The 20,474-nt window shown below is 39.8% G+C and overlaps 1 protein-coding gene across 5 annotated transcripts in view; it reads left to right on the forward strand.

Annotated features, from left to right (window-relative positions):
* The window catches only part of UPF2 (UPF2 regulator of nonsense mediated mRNA decay), a 132,784-nt gene that overhangs the window by 74,251 nt on the left and 38,059 nt on the right, over window positions 1-20,474 (forward strand). For all 5 annotated transcript variants that reach the window (XM_008268086.4, XM_008268084.4, XM_070055726.1 and 2 more), the window contains exons 10-14: window positions 4,499-4,612; window positions 5,157-5,273; window positions 15,024-15,209; window positions 17,110-17,313; window positions 18,788-19,063. In XM_008268086.4, coding sequence (XP_008266308.1) covers window positions 4,499-4,612; window positions 5,157-5,273; window positions 15,024-15,209; window positions 17,110-17,313; window positions 18,788-19,063 — 897 coding nt within the window. The remainder of the gene's footprint in view (window positions 1-4,498; window positions 4,613-5,156; window positions 5,274-15,023; window positions 15,210-17,109; window positions 17,314-18,787; window positions 19,064-20,474) is intronic.

The raw sequence follows: 20,474 nt of genomic DNA on the forward strand, positions 1-20,474 counted from the left end.
CCCCTTTGGAAGTTGAGGTTGGAGTTAGGAAATAGACATTTTTTTATTGCTACGGTGCTTTGTTACCTCGGAAGAATATCAGAATTGTAGGAGCATACTTTGTGAACTACTCTCGGGAGAGAAGGGTACTTGAGGTAATTGATCACGCGCTGCTTCCGCTGTGCTTTGTCTTTCCCCACACCCATATCTGCATACTTTCCCCAGGATTTTCTATCAGTCCATAAATATGCTCAACACTTTCTCATCTTCAAATGAAAGTAAAATAAAAGCAGCAACAACAAAACTTTCAATACCTCCTTCACAGAAGTGCATGTACACACACACACACACAGCACACAGCCATTCTCTCTGATTTCCTTTTTGACTTTTTTTTTTTTTAAGTCTATTTATTTATTTGAAAGTTAGAATTACACAGAGAGAAAGAGAGCGAGGTCTTCCATCCACTGGTTCACTCCCCAGTTGGCAGCAACGGCTGGAGCTGTGCAGATCTGAAGCCAGGAACCAGGAGCTTCTTCCAGGTCTCCCACGTGAGTGCAGGACCTGGGCCATCTTCTGCTGCTTTCCCAGGTCATAGCAGAGAGCTGGATTGGAAGTGGAGCAGCCAGGTCTCAAACCAGCGCCCATTTGGGATGCAGGCGGCGGCTTTACCTGCTATGCCACAGCACTGGCCCCTGTTAATTGCCTTTTTAAATTATACTTGTCTCTCTCTTCTCTACTGACATTTACCTTTTGATTCACCATCATAACAGCACCCTAGCAAGGGACCATCAGTATTTTCCCAGTTCTGTCAGTTGATGACCCTGCAGATTCTAAACTCTTAGACTTGCCTACTTTTTTAGGAAAGTTATTCTGGCTTCACCACTGTGTTAATGTTGTTAACTTTGGCCAAGTTAATCAAGTGCTGTAAACCTCAGTTTCCTTATTCTCTGTTAAATGGGGGTGATAATTGCATCTTTTAGTTTTTATTTATTTGAGAGGCAAAAAGACACAGCTCCCATCTGATAGTTTACTCCCCAAATGCCCACAACAGCCTGGATTAGGCCAAAGCTGCAGCTAGGAGCCAGGTACTCAATCCGGATCTCCCATGTGGGTGGTAGGAACCCAACTACTTAGCGCTCCCTCCCAGATAGTCAGGATCCAGAGCTGGGTGTTGAATCCAGTGCTCTGATAAGGGATGTGGGTGTCTTAACTGCTAGGCTAAATGCCTGCTCCCTCTGTCTTTTTAAATAAAATTGTTTTTAAGAATTAAATAAGATAATACATGCAGAGTGCTTTACATAGTACTTGAACATAAATACCATTTTGTAGTAGTTAGACCTTCTGTACTATCAGTCTCTCCTTGTTCTTATGATTGCTGTTCTCAGTCTCCTTTTCCTTTTCTTCTCGCAGAGTTTATATGTAGGGGTTTCCTAGTCTTTCTTTTTTCACCCTACTTTTTGACAGACTACATATTACCTGACCTTCAGTTAACATGCATTTCCCCAAGTCTATCTTATGCCAGAGTATCTCTCTCCGTACTTAGAAAATTTTCTTTTGATTCTAACTAAACATGCCCATGAACCAAACTTGTTATTTCCTTCTTTAAAATGCCTTTTTTTTAAACTTCATATCTATTTCTGTAACCCATCCTTCCTTGAACTTACATTTTAGTCTATTAATAAGAGATCTCTGTTTTCAGGAGCCAAGAATTCATTAAATTCTTTTGGATGCTACTTTCTAAAGCATTTTCAAGCTAAAACATCCCAAATCTAACATCTTCTTTTCATACCTACTGCCAGTGTCTTTTATTTTCCATAACTTCAATTGTGATACTAGGTTTTTCATCAAGTTTCCCTGTCTCTGTTTTCTGCCAGATCCAATATATTTCTACGGGTGGGTCATATTAGCTCCCTGCTTAAGAACTCATCTGAGAAGTAAAGTTGGTTAACATACTATGAGAAATCTCACTGGTAGTCAAAGAAATTCTAGTTAAAGCAGTAGATTTGCTAACTCAACCGACAGATTAGTAAAGGTAATAGAAATGAGAAACCGACATTTTCATATACTTCATTCAGAAAGGAATTTGGTAAAATGTTTCAAGATCTTCAGAGGCATTCATACATTGGACAACTTTGATTATCTAAGTCAGTAATCCTACATACCAAAAAAAAAAAAAAGGCTTTGTGTGCCACGTGAACTGTAAGAGAATAAAACTGACGTGTAAAAACTCAACAGATCAGTAAAATAGTTATGATTGCAGTGCTGAAATGATGCAGAACTATTTAAAGTGATAAAAACTTTTATATCATAAAGTGCTTTTTTTTAAAGTAAGACATAAATATAACAAATTTATAGTTACATGGAAACATTCAGAAAGTAGAGATTGGAAAAGAATTACATGTAAATATGTTAACTCTGGCTATCATTGGATAGTGGAACTATGAGGAATATTTTCCCTTTCTAGTTGTCTATTGAAATTTTTAATAGAGCCTACTTATTTAATAATTGGGGGGACAGTTTTATTTAAACATTTAAAAATTAGTAGTTTTTCAATTAAAAATATATTTACTTGAGAGTGTATGTACTAGTCTCGTCTACCTTTTCACTCCCCACATGGCTCCCTGTGTGGAGGTCAGGGCGCAGGCATCATTTGCTGCTTTCCCAAAGTTGATTAGCAAAGAGCAGGAGAGGGTGCAGATGAGCCAGGACTTAAACCGACACTCTGCTGTGTGGGATGCTGCCCTTGCCAGTGGTGGCCTAACCTGCTCTGCCACAACATGGGCCCTATATTTAGAAGATACATTACTGAACTAAAATTATATAGAAAAATTTACATTGTTAATTCATCTGCAGTTAGTTTTTGCAGCAGTGTCAAGAAATGAAGAGTGGAAAGTGCTGAATAAAGGATTGGAATACATTTTTTTTGATTGATTTGAAAAGCTTTGCTTTTTTTTTTTTTTTTTTTTCCCCCATTTGTTTGTATGTAAGGCAGAGTTAGAGATCTTCCATCTGCTGGTTTACTCCCCAAAGAGCCGCAACTGCCATACCTGGGCCAGGTCAAAACCTAGAGCCTGAAACTCCATCTAGATCACCCATGTGGGTGGCAGCGGCCCAAGCACTTGGGCCATCTTCTGTGGCTTTCCGAAGCACATTAGAAAATAGCTGGATCAGAAATGGAGCAACCAGGACAGGAACTGTTGGCCGTACCGGATGCTAGCATCGCAGGCTGTAGCTTAATCCACTGGGCCTCAGTGCCAGGCCTGTGAATTGGTCTTTATAAAGGCTGTGCTCTTTCTTCAGTTATAAGCCTTAAAACTTATTTATTTAATGTTACCTTGTTTAATATTAAAAATGAGATTCTAATTATATTTTCTGTTAGTCTGTAATCTCAAGCTGTCTTGTATGAATAAGTGTTAAAAAAAAGTTCTGTGTGGAAGTTGAACTTATGTGACTTTATTTTTGTTCGTTTTATTGATTCTTTATATTACATTCAGTTATAGTGAGCTTTATATTACATTCAGTTATAGTGAGGTTTTAGTAAACATGGTTTTAAAATTATTTCTAAATATCTGAAAAGTGTATAAACACCTACCTTTGATTGCTAAAGAAAGTAGATACTTAAAAATTCTGGTGACAAATTCCATTGAAGTATTAGCTGTCCAGGTATTTGAAAGTTTAATTTTTATATAAATGATTGTTGTCAAGTGTGCAGCTGCAGGTGAGATTAAGCTGTATTTCAAATCCCTGCACATATGTGTGGTAGAATTCTCAATTGACAGGAGATTGGGATCTTAGTATTGATCTTTGCTTGATCAAGTCATTTGACCTCCTTGTAATTTTTTGTTGTGTTTAACTATTTAATCAGAATAATCACTGCTGCTGATCTGTCTCAGAATGTTATTATGTGGAAGAAGTGAAAAAGGATACTATTATGGAAAGAGCATCAGAATAAAGAAAGACAATCTTATTTAATGACTTATTCAAATAAAAGATTTTTAGTCTATAAGTCTGGTTTTCTAATGAAAATGCAATTCTGAGTTTAATTATTTTTATCTTGATGTTTCTATTTACAATGTACAATGTTAGGATATTTTGTAGCATTTATTGTCTGTTGCTATGAGATGTGTGCCCTAAGTAGAGCACTTACATTTACAGAGCTTTTGAATTGACATTGGAGCATGATTGGTAATAAAAAAGAACAATAATTATGCTGAATGGTTCACTGTAGTGAATTTATAATGACTTTCATTATAATTCATAATTATTATATGAACCTTATATTATATAAACCTTAGTAACATTTTTATATAAGTGAGCTTTAGGCATTTTTGTTTTTTTAAACCAGGCTTTCCTAGCACCGGTATTAAACAGAGCAAAATATTCTTCAACTTAAAATAAAGCTAGAAATTATATCTGGTTTATTGTATTTGGAATGAACTCAAATAGAATGACATTTCTTATCACAGAGATTTAAAAATGTTGATTATCTAAGCTATATATTTTTTCTCTTAACTTATAGGTACGTAAAAAGGACCAGATCAATATTGAAACCAAGAACAAAACTGTTCGTTTTATTGGAGAGTTAACCAAGTTTAAGATGTTCACGAAAAATGACACACTACATTGTTTAAAGGTTAGTGTTGAATTATTTGATTGCTTTTAGTAGAATAATTTAAAATTTTAGTTTTAAGTGGTGAATAAAATGAAATAATTTTTTTTAAAGATTCATTTTTTTTATTTGGGATACAGTTACAGATAGAGACAGAGAGGTCTTCATCTGCTGATTCACTCCCCATATGGCCACACCAACTGGGATTGGGCCAGTCCAAAGCTGGGAGCCAGGAGCCTCTTCAGGGTATCCCACGTGGATGCAAGGGCCCAAGCACTTAGGCTGTTCTACGCTGCTCTCTCAGGCACATTAATGGGGAGCTGCATTGGAAGCAGAGCATCCAGGACTTGAACTGACACCCATATGGGATGCATCACCAACCCCTAAATATTTGTTCAATTTGAAAGAAAGAGGAAGTAAAAAAGAATATTAAATAGATGAAGACAATAACTTGTACTTTGTAAATACTAGTCAGAAGAAGGCTACTTTCACTAAGTTATGTTTAAAGTAGACTATTTTCTGTTAGCATTGAAGTGTTTGTTGTTTTTCATCATTCTTATTATTCTAGATGCTTCTGTCAGATTTTTCTCATCACCATATTGAAATGGCATGCACCCTTCTGGAAACATGTGGGCGATTTCTGTTCAGATCTCCAGAATCACACCTGAGGACCAGTGTACTTTTGGTAAGAGCTTGAGGATCCTGGTACAAGCTGGGGATATGATTTACTTGAGACATTAAAAACATTGCCCCAGTGCAGGTTATCTTGCTCTGCATTAGGAGTATTTATGCCTAAACTAGAACATCAGATACTTAAGACCTGCTGTCCCTGAACAGCTAAGTAATTTTTCTCACTTTGCTGCCAGTGAGTTCACAGTACCATTAAAGAGGAATAAGTTCAACCCATGAAACTTTTGATAATGGGCAAGTACTTTTTTTTTTTTTAAGATTTATTATTTATTTGAAAGGCAAAGTTAGAGAGAGGGAGAGGCAGAAGCAGAAAGAGAGAGATCTTCTATCCACTGGCTCATTTCCCAAATGGCTGCAATGGCCAGAGCCGTGCCAGGCCAAAGCCAGGAGCCAGGCACTTCATCCACATCTTCCGTATGGGAACAGGGGACCCAGCACTTGAGCCATCTTCTGCTGCCTTCCCAAGTGCATTAGCAGGGAGTTGGGTCAGAAGTGGAGCAGCTGGGACTTGAATCAGTGCCCATTTTGGATGCCATGCTATAGGCAGCAGCTTAACCTACACCAAAGCACTGACCCCAAAGTACTCTGAATATACTATGTTTGAGCCATCCTTATGTTTTTGGTACCATTGTAAGCCATCATTAATATGAAATGTAAGCTTAAAATATACATTTAAATTTTTAAATTAAAAATTATAAAATATAAGCTTTCAAATTAATTTTGGGAGAAAAGATATTTTCTGAACTGCTTAGACTATCGAAATAGCTGTTTTTATTGAGCAGTTAATATATTTACTTGATGGTTTCTAAACATTTGTTTGTAACCCTTGAGGGGGAAAGAGATTGTATGTGTGTTAGAGGAGGTGTGTTGGTGTTTCTTTGTTTTTCTTTTTTTTTTTTTTAAGATTTATTTATTTATTTGAAAATCTGAGTTACACAGAGGAGAGGCAGAGAGAGAGGAGAGAGGTCTTCTATCTGATGGTTCACTCCCCAGTTGGCAGCAATGGCTGGAGCTGTGCCGATCCAAAGCCAGGAGCCTGGAGCTTCTTCTGGGTCTCCCACGCGGGTGCCAGGGCCTAAGGACTTGGGCCATCTTCTACTGCTTTCCCAGGCCACAGCAGAGAGCTCGTTCGGAAGTGGAGCAGCTGGGTCTTGAACTGGTGCCCATATGGGATGCTGGCGCTTCAGGCCAGGGTGTTAACCCACTGTGCCATAGTGCTGACCCCAAGGAGGAGTGTTGGTGTTTAAGAGACCTCTGGTTTAGGAATCCATGGGCATAGACTGCCATTGTGTCAGTGTTGTCATACAAAGATTATGTCATTATTTTCTAAATATCTTGTATTATTTTAAAATCTAGTTATGAACCTAAGTACTCTCAACTGTTGCCATTTAAAATGAAAAACATGTGAATTTATTTCTGTGATATATTTGTAGCATGTCAGCATGATGGCCGTTGAATTGAGTTGATTCCCAAATTCTCTTAAGTCTTACATCACATTAATCATACAAGTAGTCACTCTAAGTTCAGATCTTACTATAACAGATGAACTAACCTATTTTTCCTGTTCAACTGAGAATGGTACAGTTAAATGAGATATTGCATAAATGTATAATAGAGAAGCCAACAAAATTTAACTTACTTTTAATGCCTCTGTTTTGTTTATAACATTGAATCCTTGGCATTTTTCCTAGGAAAAACATTTATCAGTCATTGTGGTGTGATGAACATAGCATTGCTGAAAATCAAATTCCTTTTTATCTGGCCAGTTTTCTTGGCTTAATGGATCTATAAGGGGTAAAAATCCTTATAGCAAAAACAGCTTGCTATTATCATTGATTTTCTTGATTTTTCTGGATAGGAGCCTTGTTTGTTTCTGGATTTAATCTTGGATTTTACAGCTGGGTAGAAGGGGTGGTATGGTTCAAAGAATGAAATGCAGTTGCAGTCCTCAAAGCAATCCACACCTGGTGAACACGAACAAAATAAGTAATTCCAGCGCAGCGTCCTAAGTGCTTTGATAGACGTCTGCCACAGGTATTGTGGGCTCCTAGAGGGAGCACCTAATCCCAAGTGAATGATCAAGAAAGAGCTTCCTTTTATAAAAAGAATTTTTTTTTCTTTTTAATTTGAAAGGCAGAGAGGCAGAGGCAGAGAGAGTGAGAGAGAGAGGGAAAGAAGTCTTCCATGCGCTAGTTCACTCCGCAAATGGCCTCAATTGCCAGAGCTGAGCCGATCTGAAAGCCGGAACCAGAAGCTTCTTCTGAGTCTACCATGAAGGTGCAGGGGCCCAAGGACTTGGACCATCTTCTGCTGCTTTCTCAGGCAATAGCAGAGAGTTGGATTGGAAGTGGAGCAGCTGGTACTCCAACTGGCACCCATATGGGATGCCCGCACTGCAGGCAGCAACTTTACCCACCACACGACATTATCAGTCCCAAGAAAGATCTTCCTTAATGGCCACATAGTATTTATTGAGTGCAGACTCTGAGCTCTGGGTGAAAGAGTTGGTCCCTGCCCTCCTGTAGTTGACAGTCTAATAAGGAAACCAAGCAAGTACATACAGTTAATTGTACTAACTATGCTTAGTGCAAGAAGATAATGTGAATAAGCAGAGCACGTTACGGGCATAGTTATAAAAGGTACTTAATCTACTCTTGGGATATCAGGAAAGATTTCCTAGAAAAGGTGATACTTATTTTAGAGCCTTAAGCTGAGTCTTCAAGGCAAAGAAACCAATTGAACAAAGCAGCTGCTGGTAAGACCAGAGAGGTAGGCACATACTAGATTATGAGTGGTATGTTCAACAGCCTGAGTTTTTCTTGATTGTAGAAAATAGTTATTGAAGGATTTTAAGCAGGTGAAGTAGATAGGATTGGATTAGTATTTTTAGCAAGTTGAGTATGGAGGAGATAACTGCGAGGCAGCTGAGACTAGAAGTAGAAACAGTCAAAAGGCTGTTTTATAAACCTACGGAGCTAACAGTGAAGAAATAGAATAACTAGATTGGTGTAATGTTGGAGGGACAGATAATAAGAACTAGCTGTATGAAGGTTTTTAGAAAGTGTAATTGGTAAGACTTGGTGATGACATAAAAGGTGAAGAAGAAAGTGCCCTCCACTAAGGCCCAAGATTCTGAGCTGGACACCTGAGTGGATGATGCTGCCAGTCCCAGATAAAGGAATGTAAGGGAGGAAACAGATGGTGAGTTTCATCTGAAGTATATTAAGGCCTTGGCACTTTCTGTGTATACAAAGGCTGTTGATTTTTGTGTTTTGATTTTCTATCCTGCTACTTTACCAGACTGTTCTATGAGCTCCATTAGTCTGTCTGTCTGTCTCTCTCTCTTTTTTTTTTTTTTAGAAAGATTCATTTATTTATTTGAAGGCAGAGTTACAGAGAGGCAGAGAGAGAGGTCTTCCATCTGATGGTTCACTCCCTGTGGGGAGCAACTCAGACTAGACTGTTACTCGAATTAAGACTTATTCTATGCATCTGCTCTCCCACAATATGGCGCTGGGAGAGGAGGAAACAGCTTCTACACAGCTGCCTCCAGTTCAACCAATAAACTGTAGGATCTGCTCCTGATTGGAAGAGAGCAGCGTACTCGGCGTATGGGTAGCAGAGTTGGAATTGGTGGAAGAGGACTATAAAGGAGGAGAGAGACAACATGCACCAGGAACATCTATCTGAAGGAACACCTGAGCAGCCCCCGAGAGAGCCGGCCGGCGGTGTGCCGCTCCCCCGCGGAAGTGGGGAAAGTGGCAGGGGGAACCGCCCTTCCACGGAGGTGGAAGGGACGGTAGCCAACCCGGGAAGAACCAGCAGCAAACCCGGGGAGGGCCGAGCAGACAAAAGAACAGCGCAGGGTCCTATGTCGTTCCTCCACGAAGAGGGGGAGCGACATAATGGTGCCGTGACTCGGATGTGAAGCCTAGGCAGGGTTTAGTGTCGTTCCTCCATGAAGAGGGGGAGCGACATAATGGTGCCGTGACTCGGATAGGAAACCTAGGCAGGGTTTAGTGTCGTTCCTCCACAAAGAGGGGGAGCGACACTCCCCACATGGCTGCAACTGCTGGAGCTCTGCCAGTCTGAAGCCAGGAGCCAGGACCGTCTTCCAGGATTCCCATGCAGGTGCAGGGGCCCAAGGACTTGGGCCACCTTCTACTGCTTTTGCAGGGCATAGCAGAGAGCTGGATTGTAAGTGTAGCAGCTGGGACTCAAACTGGCACCCATATGAGATGCTGGCACTGAAGGCGGCCGCTTTATTTGCTACACCACACCACTGGCCCCCCAATAGTCTCTTTATGGAGTTTTTTGGATCCCCTATATAAAGAATCATGTGGTCTACAAAGAGGGATAGTTTGGCTTCTTCGTTACCAATTTGTATCCCTTTGATTTCTTTTTTTGCCTAATGGCTCTGGCTTAGCTTCCAGTACTATATTGAATAGCAATGGTGAGAGTCGGCATCCCTGTCTGGAAATGCTTCCAACTTTTCTGCATTCAATATGATGCTGGCTGTGGGTTTGTCATAAATTGCCTTGTTGTGTTGAGGAACCTTCTATACCCAATTTGCTTAGAGTTTTCATCATGAAAGGGTGTTGTATTTTATTAAATGCGTTCTCTGCATGTATTTAGATAATCATATAAGTTTTGTTCAACACTTGTTAATGTGGTGTATGACATTGATTGATTTGGAATTGTTGAACCATCCCTGCCTAACAGGGATAAATCTCACTTGGTCTGGGTGGATGATCTTTATGATATGTTTTTGGATTCTATTTGCTGGAATTTTGTTGAGGGTTTTTATGTCTATGTTCATCAGAGAAATAGGTCTGTAATTCTGTTTTTCTGTTGCATCTTTTTCAGGTTTAGGAGTTAAGGTGTTGCTGGCTTCGTAGAAAGAATCTGAGAGGATTCCCTACTTTTCAGTTGTTTTGAATAACTTGAGAAGAATTGGAGTTAGTTCTTCTTTAAATGTCTGGTAGAATTCAGTAGTGAAGCCATCCGGTCCTGGGCTTTTCTTTGTTGGGAGGGCCTTTATTACTGTTTCAATTTCTGTCTCAGTTATGGGTCTGTTTAGGTTTTCTATGTCTTCATGGTTCAATTTAGGTAGGTTGCATGTGTCCAGGAATCTATCCATTTCTTCTAGGTTTCACAGTTTGTTGGCATACAAAATCAACAAGATTTTGTAGATCAAGTAGATGTGTTTGTTTTAGTAATTTCTGATGATTCTTTTTATTTCTGTGATGTCTGTTGTTACATTTCCTTTTTCATCTTTAATTTTATTGATTTGGGTCTTCTCTCTCCTTTTTTTGTTAATTGGACCCATGGTGTGTCAATTTCGTTTATTTTTTCAAAAAACCAGTTCTTCATTTTGCTGATCTCTTGTATTTTTTAATTCAATTTTATTGACTTCTTCCCTAATTTTAATTATTTCTTTTCTCCTACTAGTCGGGTTTGGTTTTCTGTTTTTCTAGATCCTTGAGATGCATTGATAGCTTATTTATTTGGTGCTTTTCCAATTTCTTGATGTAGGCATCTATTGCTATAAACTTTGCTCTCTTAACACTGCTTTTGCTGTATATCCTATAAGTTTTGATGTGTTGTCATCTTTTTTTTTTGACAGGCAGAGTTAGAAAGGTCTTGCTTTTTCCATTGGTTCACCCCCGAAGTGGCCACTGTGGCCGGCGCGCTGCGCCAATCCAAAGCCAGGAGCCAGGTGCTTCCTCCTGGTCTCCCATGTGGGTGCAGGGCCCATGGACCTGGGCCATCCTCCACTGCACTCCCAGGCCATAGCAGAGAGCTGGACTGGAAGAGGAGCAACCGGGATAGAATCCAGTGCCCCGACCAGGACTAGAACCTGGGGTGCCGGCACTACAGGCGGAGGATTAGCCTAGTGAGCTACTTCTTTTGTTTCCAGAAGTTTTTTGATTTCTCTTTGATTTCTTCTATGACCCACTGTTCATTCAGGAGCATGTTGTTGAGTCTCCATGTTTTTGCATATGCTCTAGAGATTCTTAAGTTGCTGAGTTCCAACTTCGTTCTCTTGTCGTCCGAGAAGATGCATGGTACGATTTTGATGTTTTTGAATTTACTGAGACTTGGTTTGTGGCCTAGTATGTGATCAATCCTAGAGAAAGTTCCATATACTGCTAAGAAGAATGTATATTCTACAACTCTAGGATGAAACGTTCTGTAGATATCTGTTAGGTCCATTTGGTTTCTAGTGTCGATTAAATCTGCTGTTTCCTTGTTGATATTCTTTCTGGATGATCTGTCCATTGCTGACAGACTGAAGTGGAGTATTGAAGTCCCCCAATACTATGCTATTGTAGTCTAAGTCTTTAAATTCCTTAATGTTTCTTTTAAATAGCCAGGTGCCCTGTAATTATGTGCATGTACATTTATAATAGTTAAATCTTCCTGTTGAATTGAGCTATTAATCATTATATGGTGCCCTTTTTTTTTCTCTTTTAACAGTTTTTTTTTTGTTAAAATCTATTATGTCTGATATTATGGCTATATGAGCTCTTTTTTGGTTTCTGTTGGCATGGAATATCTTTATCCTTTCACTTTGAGTCTGTGCATCTTTGTTGATGAGATGTGTTTCTTGTAGGCAGCAAATAGATGGGTTTTGTTTTTTTATCTGTTTAGCTTGTCTGTGTCTTTTACTGGAGGAGCTGAGGCCATTTGCATTCAAGGTGACTATTGATAAGTAATGACTTTGCCCAGCCATGCACATTTTATAATCTTCTCTTTAATTTTATTTTGGTGAGTTTGCTTACAATGTGTCATGGTGAGGATCTATTATGGTCACATCTTAGTAGGAGTTCTCTGTTCTTCTTGTACTTGGATTTCCCTTTTCATTCTCCAAACCAGGAAAGTTTTCTGTTATTATTTCACTTAAAAGGTGGCCTTTCAATCCTTTCTCTCTCTCCATGCCTTGAAGAACTCCTAGAACCTGTATGTTGCTTTTTTTTTTTTAATAGTATCCTGTAGATTCCCAACAGTGTTTCTTAGTTTTCTAATTTCCTCCTCTTGTCTTTGGTTTGACTGTATACTTTCCTGTGCTTTGTCTTCTAAGTCTGATATTCTTTTTTCTGCTTCATTGATTCTGTTGTGAAGGCTCTCCACTTCATTTTTTATTTGTTCTGTTGAATTCGTCATTTCATTTTGCTTTTTATTTCATTTGCTTTTTATTACTTCTGTGTAATCTTATGATCAATTTTTTTGAATTCCATTTCTTGTTTTATTCTATTGCATCATCTTCACCATCTAGCATTGATGTGCCATGTTCTTCTGGGGTTGTCGTGTTGTCTCCCTTATTGTTTCTTGAATTGGTGCATTTGTTTTTTGTCATTTGTGGAAATACTCATTGATTTCTCTACCTCTTTTTTTTTTTTTTTTTTAAACAGTGGTGGCTTTTGACTTTGTACTGTGATTCTGTAGATAAGTGGAATGTCTGCTTTCAGTGAATCTGTAGAGGCTTGTAGTGGGTGTGGCCAGAGAGCTCTGTTCAGTTCTCCAAGGTTAAAGGTGTGCCTAAGGTGACACACCAAGTTTTGTCTAATAAATATTCTCTCCTTTTTTTTTTTTTAAACCAGAAGGGAAGTTTAATTTGCTCAGCTGAGCTCCTTTCCTCAGTGGAGACCAGTGCCTGAGCGCTAGCTCCAGTGGGTATGATGTTCATCGGTTCTGTCCCTAGGACCACACAAAGGATCTGAGAGTCCTCAGTGTAAGTTCAGATTCCCCAGCAGTGTCTCACCAGGTAACCAGGAAACACTGAGCTTCTGGAGTCTCCCACTGAGACTGCTCAAAGTCTCAGCCACACCTTGATTCCTCCCACACACCCTCCGTTTTTTTCACAGTCCTGTTGCAGAAGTCTCACCCAGTCTCAAACTCCTAGCCCCCTGTTAATTCTCCACACCAGTCAGGAGTCTTCACTCTTCCAGTTGCTGGGCACAGACACAAGCTGGCGCACTGTTATGAATGTCCAAAGTGGCACCCACTGCGTTGGCTTGTTACAGGACACTATTGTAAATTGATCAGGGAGAGAGAAACGTGGCTGTCCTGTCTTTTTTTTTTTCTCCTCTTGTTTGGCTGGTACACTTTCCCTCATGGGGCTCCAAGCCAGGCTCCCTCTAGGCTCTTCCTGCAGCTTTTTCACCAGTGGCTTGGGTTGCAGTCTGGTCTCCTCTCACTTTCCAGTGCTGGTGTGTAGTTTCTCGGCTGCTGGAGTCCGAGCTGTGGGCCCCTATGCCCTCTATGTTGGTCCATCGTGTTCCTAATTTTGGTAATGTTTCCTCTGCCATTTTCTCCAAATTTTCTTTACTGTCTTCTCCTGGGCTAGAGCAGTAAGCTCCCTCCCTACTCTACCACCTTGGAACCCTCTCAACCTATTTTATTTCTTAATTTTTGTGATTCATACATTTGAACCTCACTCTAAGGATCTTTAGAGTTCATGTAGTTTGGCAGAGTTATAAGTACTTGCATTTGTAGCCAAGTTCTGAATTGAATAAGGCCTAAGATCAAGCAGTCATGAACTAATGTGTTCTCTTTTTTTTTTAAGATTTATTTATTTGGGGCTGGCACTGTGGTGCAGTGGGTTAGCGCCCTGGCCTGAAGCACCTGCATCCTATATGGGCACTGGTTCAAGACCCAGCTGCTCCACTTCTGATTCAGCTCTCTGCTATGGCCTGGGAACACAGTGGAAGATGGCCCGGGTTCTTGGGCCCCTGCACCCACATGGGAGACCTGGAAAAAGCTGCTGCTGGCTTCGGATCGGCACAGCTCTGGCCGTTGTGGCCAATTGGGGAATGAACCAGCAGATGGAAGGCCTGCCTCTCCTCTCTCTGTGTAACTCTTTCAAATAAATAAATAAATCTTTAAAAAAAAAGATTTATTTATTTATTTGAAAGGCAGAATTAACAGAAAGAGAGAGACGGAGATTTTCCATCTGCTGACTCACCCCCCAATCTGCCACAATAGCAAATGCTGGGCCAGGATGAAGACAGGAGCCAGGAGCTTCCTTCAGGTCTCTCTCCTACATGGATTGCAGAGGTCCAACCACTTGGGCCATCCTCTGTTACTCTTCCCGGGCCTTTAGCAGGGGGCAGGATTGGAAGCGAAGCAGCCAGGACTGGAACTGGTGCCCATATGATATGCTAGCACACTGCAGGTAGCAGCTTTACCTGCTATACCACAACACTGGCCCCTGAACTAATGTGTTCTAAAAATGGGTAGCAGCATAACAGTTAGTGTGGTCACACACTCTTAGAAGTATCTAGTTATTATTTTATTCCTTTTCTGACTCATTACCCTGAAATCTTATCACTGAGAATGGAAGTTAGGAATAAAGATACCTTGAGTGGCAGGCATGATGGCCTAGTGGATTAACTCATTGTATAAGTTACCTACATCCCATTATTAGAGTGCTGGCTCCTCCTCTTCCAATGCAGCTTCCTGCTGATGTGCCTGCAAGGCAGCACATGAGAGTCCAAGTACTTGGGTTTCTGCCACCCATATGGGAGGCCTGCATGGAGTTTGTGGCTCCTGGTTTTGGCTGAGGCCAGTTCAGGCTATTGCTGGCATTTGGGGAAATGAGTAAGTAAATAGAATCATTAGTGATTATCTTTCCCTCTCTTCTCTCCACCCCCACCTCTTACTCTGCATTTCAGTACAATCAATCAATCTTAAAGAAATCTTGGAATGAAAATATTTTGATTTAATTTTTTTAAAATTTTAGGAGCAAATGATGAGAAAGAAACAAGCCATGCATCTTGATGCAAGATACGTCACAATGGTGGAGAATGCATACTACTACTGCAACCCACCTCCAGCTGAAAAGACGGTGAAAAAGAAACGCCCTCCTCTCCAGGAATATGTTCGGAAACTTTTGTACAAAGATCTCTCTAAGGTTACCACCGAGAAGGTAAATTTTCATGGAATCATCTACTAGTCCACTTGAGATTTGTTGTAGCGCTAAGCTTATAGAACTTCTAGGAGAGGTAGGCACAGATTCCAAGTTCCAGTTTGTTTGATTCTGTAAAAGTCACCCTAAGAAAGGATTCACGTGCTGATCATGGTACCTATGTGGTTTTTTTTTTTTGTTGGTTTTTTTTTGGTAGCTTCTTTTTTGATTTGTTTTAAAGATTTATTTATTTATTTGAAAGTCAGAGTTAAAGAGGAGAGATGGTATTTGAAAGAGCTAAAGAAGAGAAATGAGGATATCTTCCTTTGCTGGTTTATTCCCTAGATGACCACAGCGACCATAACTGGGCCAGGCTGAAGCCTAGAGGTTTTGTTTTGTTTTTATTTAAGCTATACAACTTTCATGTATTTCATGTGTACAGATTTAGGAACATAGTGATACTTCCTACCCTACACTCCTTCCCACCCACACTCCAACCCTTCTGAAGCTAGGAGATTTATCTGGGTCTCCCATGTGAGTAGCAGGGACCCAGATACTTGGGCCATCCTCTACTGCTTTCCCAGGCCATTAGCAGCAAGCTGGAATGGAAGTGGAGCAGCCAGGATGCAAATTGGCGCCCATATGGAATGCCAGCATTGCAGGTGGGGGCTTTACCTGCTGTGCCATAACAGGAGCCCCAGCTTCTTAATTCTAATTAGAATAGGTCTTTGTTTAGTTATGATGCTATCTACATATTTGACACTATTACTTTATCTCTAATTTTCTGTATTGAATTTGCCCTTATATATTTCACATTAGTCCATGGAATCTTAATTTAGAAAGGACTTCAAGATGCCCCTAATCTCTGAAATTTCATGATTTTAAACATTTATTTTATTTGTTTGAAATGCAGAGAGAGAGAGAGAAAGACAGCGACAGAGAAAGGGATCTTCTATTGCTGGTTCACTGCGCAAATGGCTGTGCCAGCCAGGGGTATGCCAGCCCAAGTGCTTGGGCCATCTTCTGTTGCTTTCTAAGGCACGTTTAGCTGGGAGCAGGATCAGAAGTGGAGCAGCCGGGACTTGAACCAGCATTGTGATATGGGATGCCAGTGTCTCAGGCTGTGGCTTACCCCAGTGTGCCTCAATGCTAGCCCTGTAACATCAGTCTTGAAGTAATATCCTCCATCATAAGTGATCATTTAGCCAGTTGACCTGTGTTTAGTCATTTGTTGGAAATTCATGTTTTCTTTAAATAAGGTCTTTGTTGAAGTGGGCATTTAACCTAAAGATTAAGACACTGGCATCCCATATTGGAGTATCTGATTTCAAATACCAGCTCTGGCTCCTGGCTGTAACTTCATGCCAGTGCAGACTCTAGGAGGCAGCAGCGATAGCTCATGTAATCAAGTTCTTGCTACCATGTGGAAGACCTGGTTTGAGTTACAAGCTGCTATCTTTGACCCTGATCCAGCACTGGGCGTGTGGGAATTTGGAGAATGAACCAGTGGATAGAAACTCTCTCTCTGTTTCTCTGCCTCTCAAATCAGTAAGCAGTTTTTCTCAGAAAAGGTGCTCAAGATTATTTATATGAAATTACACAGAGAAAAAGAGTGTATAACTTTTGGTAACTTTAGATATTTCTTTGCAGTGACTTGAGTATGACTATACTGTTAGCTTGATTGAAAACCTAAATGGGGATAAATTGGATAGAATTAGGAAAAGATTTTAGAAAAATGAGAACACATTCTTCCAGAATTAGAAAATATCCTTATTCTCTCTCCTCTCTAAGACTGATAAAAGTCTTTAAATGTAAAAGTATTTCTCATTTTAAAAATTTTGTGTATAATCATAAAGTGTATTATTTGGTCAGACTGCTATGTGTTTTTCTGAATAACTTATACAACATTTTCTCCACTTAGGTTTTGAGACAGATGCGAAAATTGCCCTGGCAGGACCAAGAAGTGAAAGATTATGTCATCTGTTGTATGATAAACATTTGGAATGTGAAATATAACAGTATTCACTGTGTAGCCAACCTCTTGGCAGGACTGGTGCTCTACCAAGAGGATGTTGGGATCCACGTTGTGGATGGAGTCTTAGAAGATATCCGATTAGGAATGGAGGTAACAAAGACTTTCTTTAAATCTCCCAGTTGGAGTTTATGGAGAATTTAAGCAATCTTTATTCCTATCATTGAAAAATAGTAATTTGAAAAACTCCCCTTACTAGTATTCCTTTGGAATTAGTTATTATTTATTATAAGCACTGTTATATCAGATGTTCTAGACTTCTTGTAGGCCTAATACTGGGGTAAGTCTTGTTAAGCTTATTTTGGAAGACTACACTAAATTTTTATATTTCCATGTCACTGTTGATATAATAGGAATCTATACATTGATTAGGAAAAGTTGACAATAGTTTTGTAAGAATTTTCTATAAGCACTTCCTTCTCTCTCTCTCTCTCTTTTTTTTTTTTTTTTTTTTTTTTTTGACAGGCAGAGTGGACAGTGAGAGAGAAAGAGAGAAAGGTCTTCCTTTTTCCGTTGGTTCACCCCCCAATGGCCGCTGTGGCCAGCGCACCACACTGATCCATAGCCAGGAGCCAGGTGTTTCTCCTGGTCTCCCTTGCGGGTGCAGGGCCCAAGCACTTGGGCTGTCCTCCACTGCACTCCCGGGCCATAACAGAGAGCTGGACAGGAAGAGGAGCAACCAGGATAAAATCCAGTGCCCTGACCAGGACTAGAACCTGGGGTGCCAGTGCTGCAGGCAGAGGATTAACCTATTGAGCCGCGGCGCTGGCCAGCACTTCTCTGTTAATGTAAAATCCAGACATTTTGTTTTTTAATTCACAAATTATAGAGATAATAGATTATGGGAGCTAATAGAATTACTTTTTCTTAAAAAAAGGAAAATATTTATTTATGTATTTATTTGAAAGGCAGAGATTTGGGGAGAGAAAGAGAGAGAGAGAGAGAGAGATTGATCTTCCATCTACTGGTTGGCTCCCTAAATGACTACAACGAGAGACAGAGAGAGAGAGAGAGAGAGATTGATCTCCCATCTACTGTTTGGCTCCCTAAATGACTACAACGTCCAGGGCAGGGCCAGGCCAAAGCCGAGAGCCAGAGCTTCTTCCAGTTTTCCCATGGTGGTGCAGGGGCCCAAGTACTCAGGCCGTCTTCTGTCGCATCCCCAGGTGCATTTGCAGGGTGCTGGATTGGAAGTAGAGCAGCCAGGACTTGATGCCAACACTGAAGGCAGAGACTTAACCTTCTGTGCCACAGCACCAGCCTCTAGAATTACATTTTCACTGTTGAAGAGAAACAATTCATTTAATAATGCTTAATACTAAATTACTGTCTAATGTGGTGATTTTTTTAATTTAGGACATTTCAAAGATAGGCCTTCCCTCGAGAAAGAAAAATAATATCCAGACGTAGCCTTCTTGTTAAAAGTGTAATGAAAGCAATGTTGTCTTTCTAGTCAGTGTTCTTTCAGTAACTGATAATTGTTAAATTTCAGAGGCAAATTTATCTATTGTCAGATACCACTGTTTTATAAAAATCCGGCTTTTTTATGTTTGTTTTTGTTCTTTAGGTTAATCAGCCTAAATTTAATCAGCGGCGTATCAGCAGCGCCAAGTTCTTAGGGGAACTTTATAATTACCGAATGGTGGAATCAGCCGTTATTTTCAGGACTCTCTATTCTTTTACTTCATTTGGTGTTAACCCTGATGGTTCTCCAAGTTCGCTGGACCCTCCTGAGCATCTTTTCAGAATTCGACTCGTCTGTACTATTTTGGATACCTGTGGCCAGTACTTTGACAGAGGTTCCAGTAAACGAAAACTTGATTGCTTCCTTGTATATTTTCAGGTATATAAGCAGAAACAAGCAGTATGACATCACTTAATGCATTGCATGTATTATAGAAATATTAGAGACAAAATACAGTCATGTTGCTTTGTAGTATGTGTGTTCCAAATTATATTTATTCTTCATATAAGAATGTCCTTAGAAATTTTAAAAATATGATGGTTCTATTATGTAAATGTTCTAATTGTTTGCAACTTTTTATGATATAATTAAATTTGGGGATTTCTTTTGTGTGGTTTGTGAGCTTGGTATATTAATTTATGGATTATACCATTTAATACAGTAATTTATTAATTAAATTACTTGTGATTTTTAAACATTTGGTAATATTCTTCCTCATTTATATTCTGGTTTACATTCAAAATTCTTGCTCCTGTAAGATCTAATTTTTATTTTTAGTTTTTACTTTTTTTTTAGTAAAAAAATACTCACTTTTGGGAAAATATGTTATTTGTAACATAGAAATATTTACTCATTTATTATTAAATGCTTTGGTTGTACTTTATATTAATTTTGGCTAATTATATAAACTGTTGATGTTTGAACAAATACAGTATAAGTTAAATTTGGTATAAATTCTGGACAATCCTATAATTTTTATAAAGCTTGTATTCTAGAAGTTAATGTATATGTTGGTTGGTTGGAGCCCCATAACTGTTTCCCATGAAATACAACGTTTTAAGTTCTGATTAGGTATGAATAAGGCGTACTATCCACTGATTAAAGTACCTGTGGTACCATTAAGTTCTGGATAGTCAATTATTGGTAATTTTATTTACCCATTGATCAGGAAAATAATTATTTAGTTTGTTTCAAGATTTATTTATGTATTTGAAAGGCAGAGTTAGAAAAGAAGAGACAGAGATCTTCCATCTATTGGTTCACTCCCCTAAATGGCTACAACAGCCAGGGCTTGGCCAGGCTGAAGCCAGGAGCTAGGGGCATTTTCTGGGTCTACCATGAGGGTGGCAGGATCCCAAGGACTTGACCATCTTCTGCTGCTTTCCTAGGCTATTATAGGCAGGAGTTGAATTGGAAGTGCAGCAGGCCAGGACTCAAACCAGCACCTTTATGGGATGCTGGTGCTTCAGACAGTGGCTTAACCCATTGTGCAACAGCACTGGTCCCAAAAATAAATTTATTTTATTTATTTATTTATTTTTATTTTTTGACAGGCAGAGTAGACAGTGAAAGAGAGAGACAGAGAGAAAGGTCTTCCTTTGCCGTTGGTTCACCCTCCAATGGCCGCCACGGCTGGCACACCGCGCTGATCCAATGGCAGGAGCCAGGTACTTCTCCTGGTCTCCCATGGGGTGCAGGGCCCAAGCACTTGGGCCATCCTCCACTGCCTTCCCTGGCCACAGCAGAGAGCTGGCCTGGAAGAGGGGCAACCGGGACAGAATCCGGTGCC

This window comes from Oryctolagus cuniculus, chromosome 13 (assembly GCF_964237555.1).
Source record: "Oryctolagus cuniculus chromosome 13, mOryCun1.1, whole genome shotgun sequence".
NCBI lineage: Eukaryota > Metazoa > Chordata > Mammalia > Lagomorpha > Leporidae > Oryctolagus > Oryctolagus cuniculus.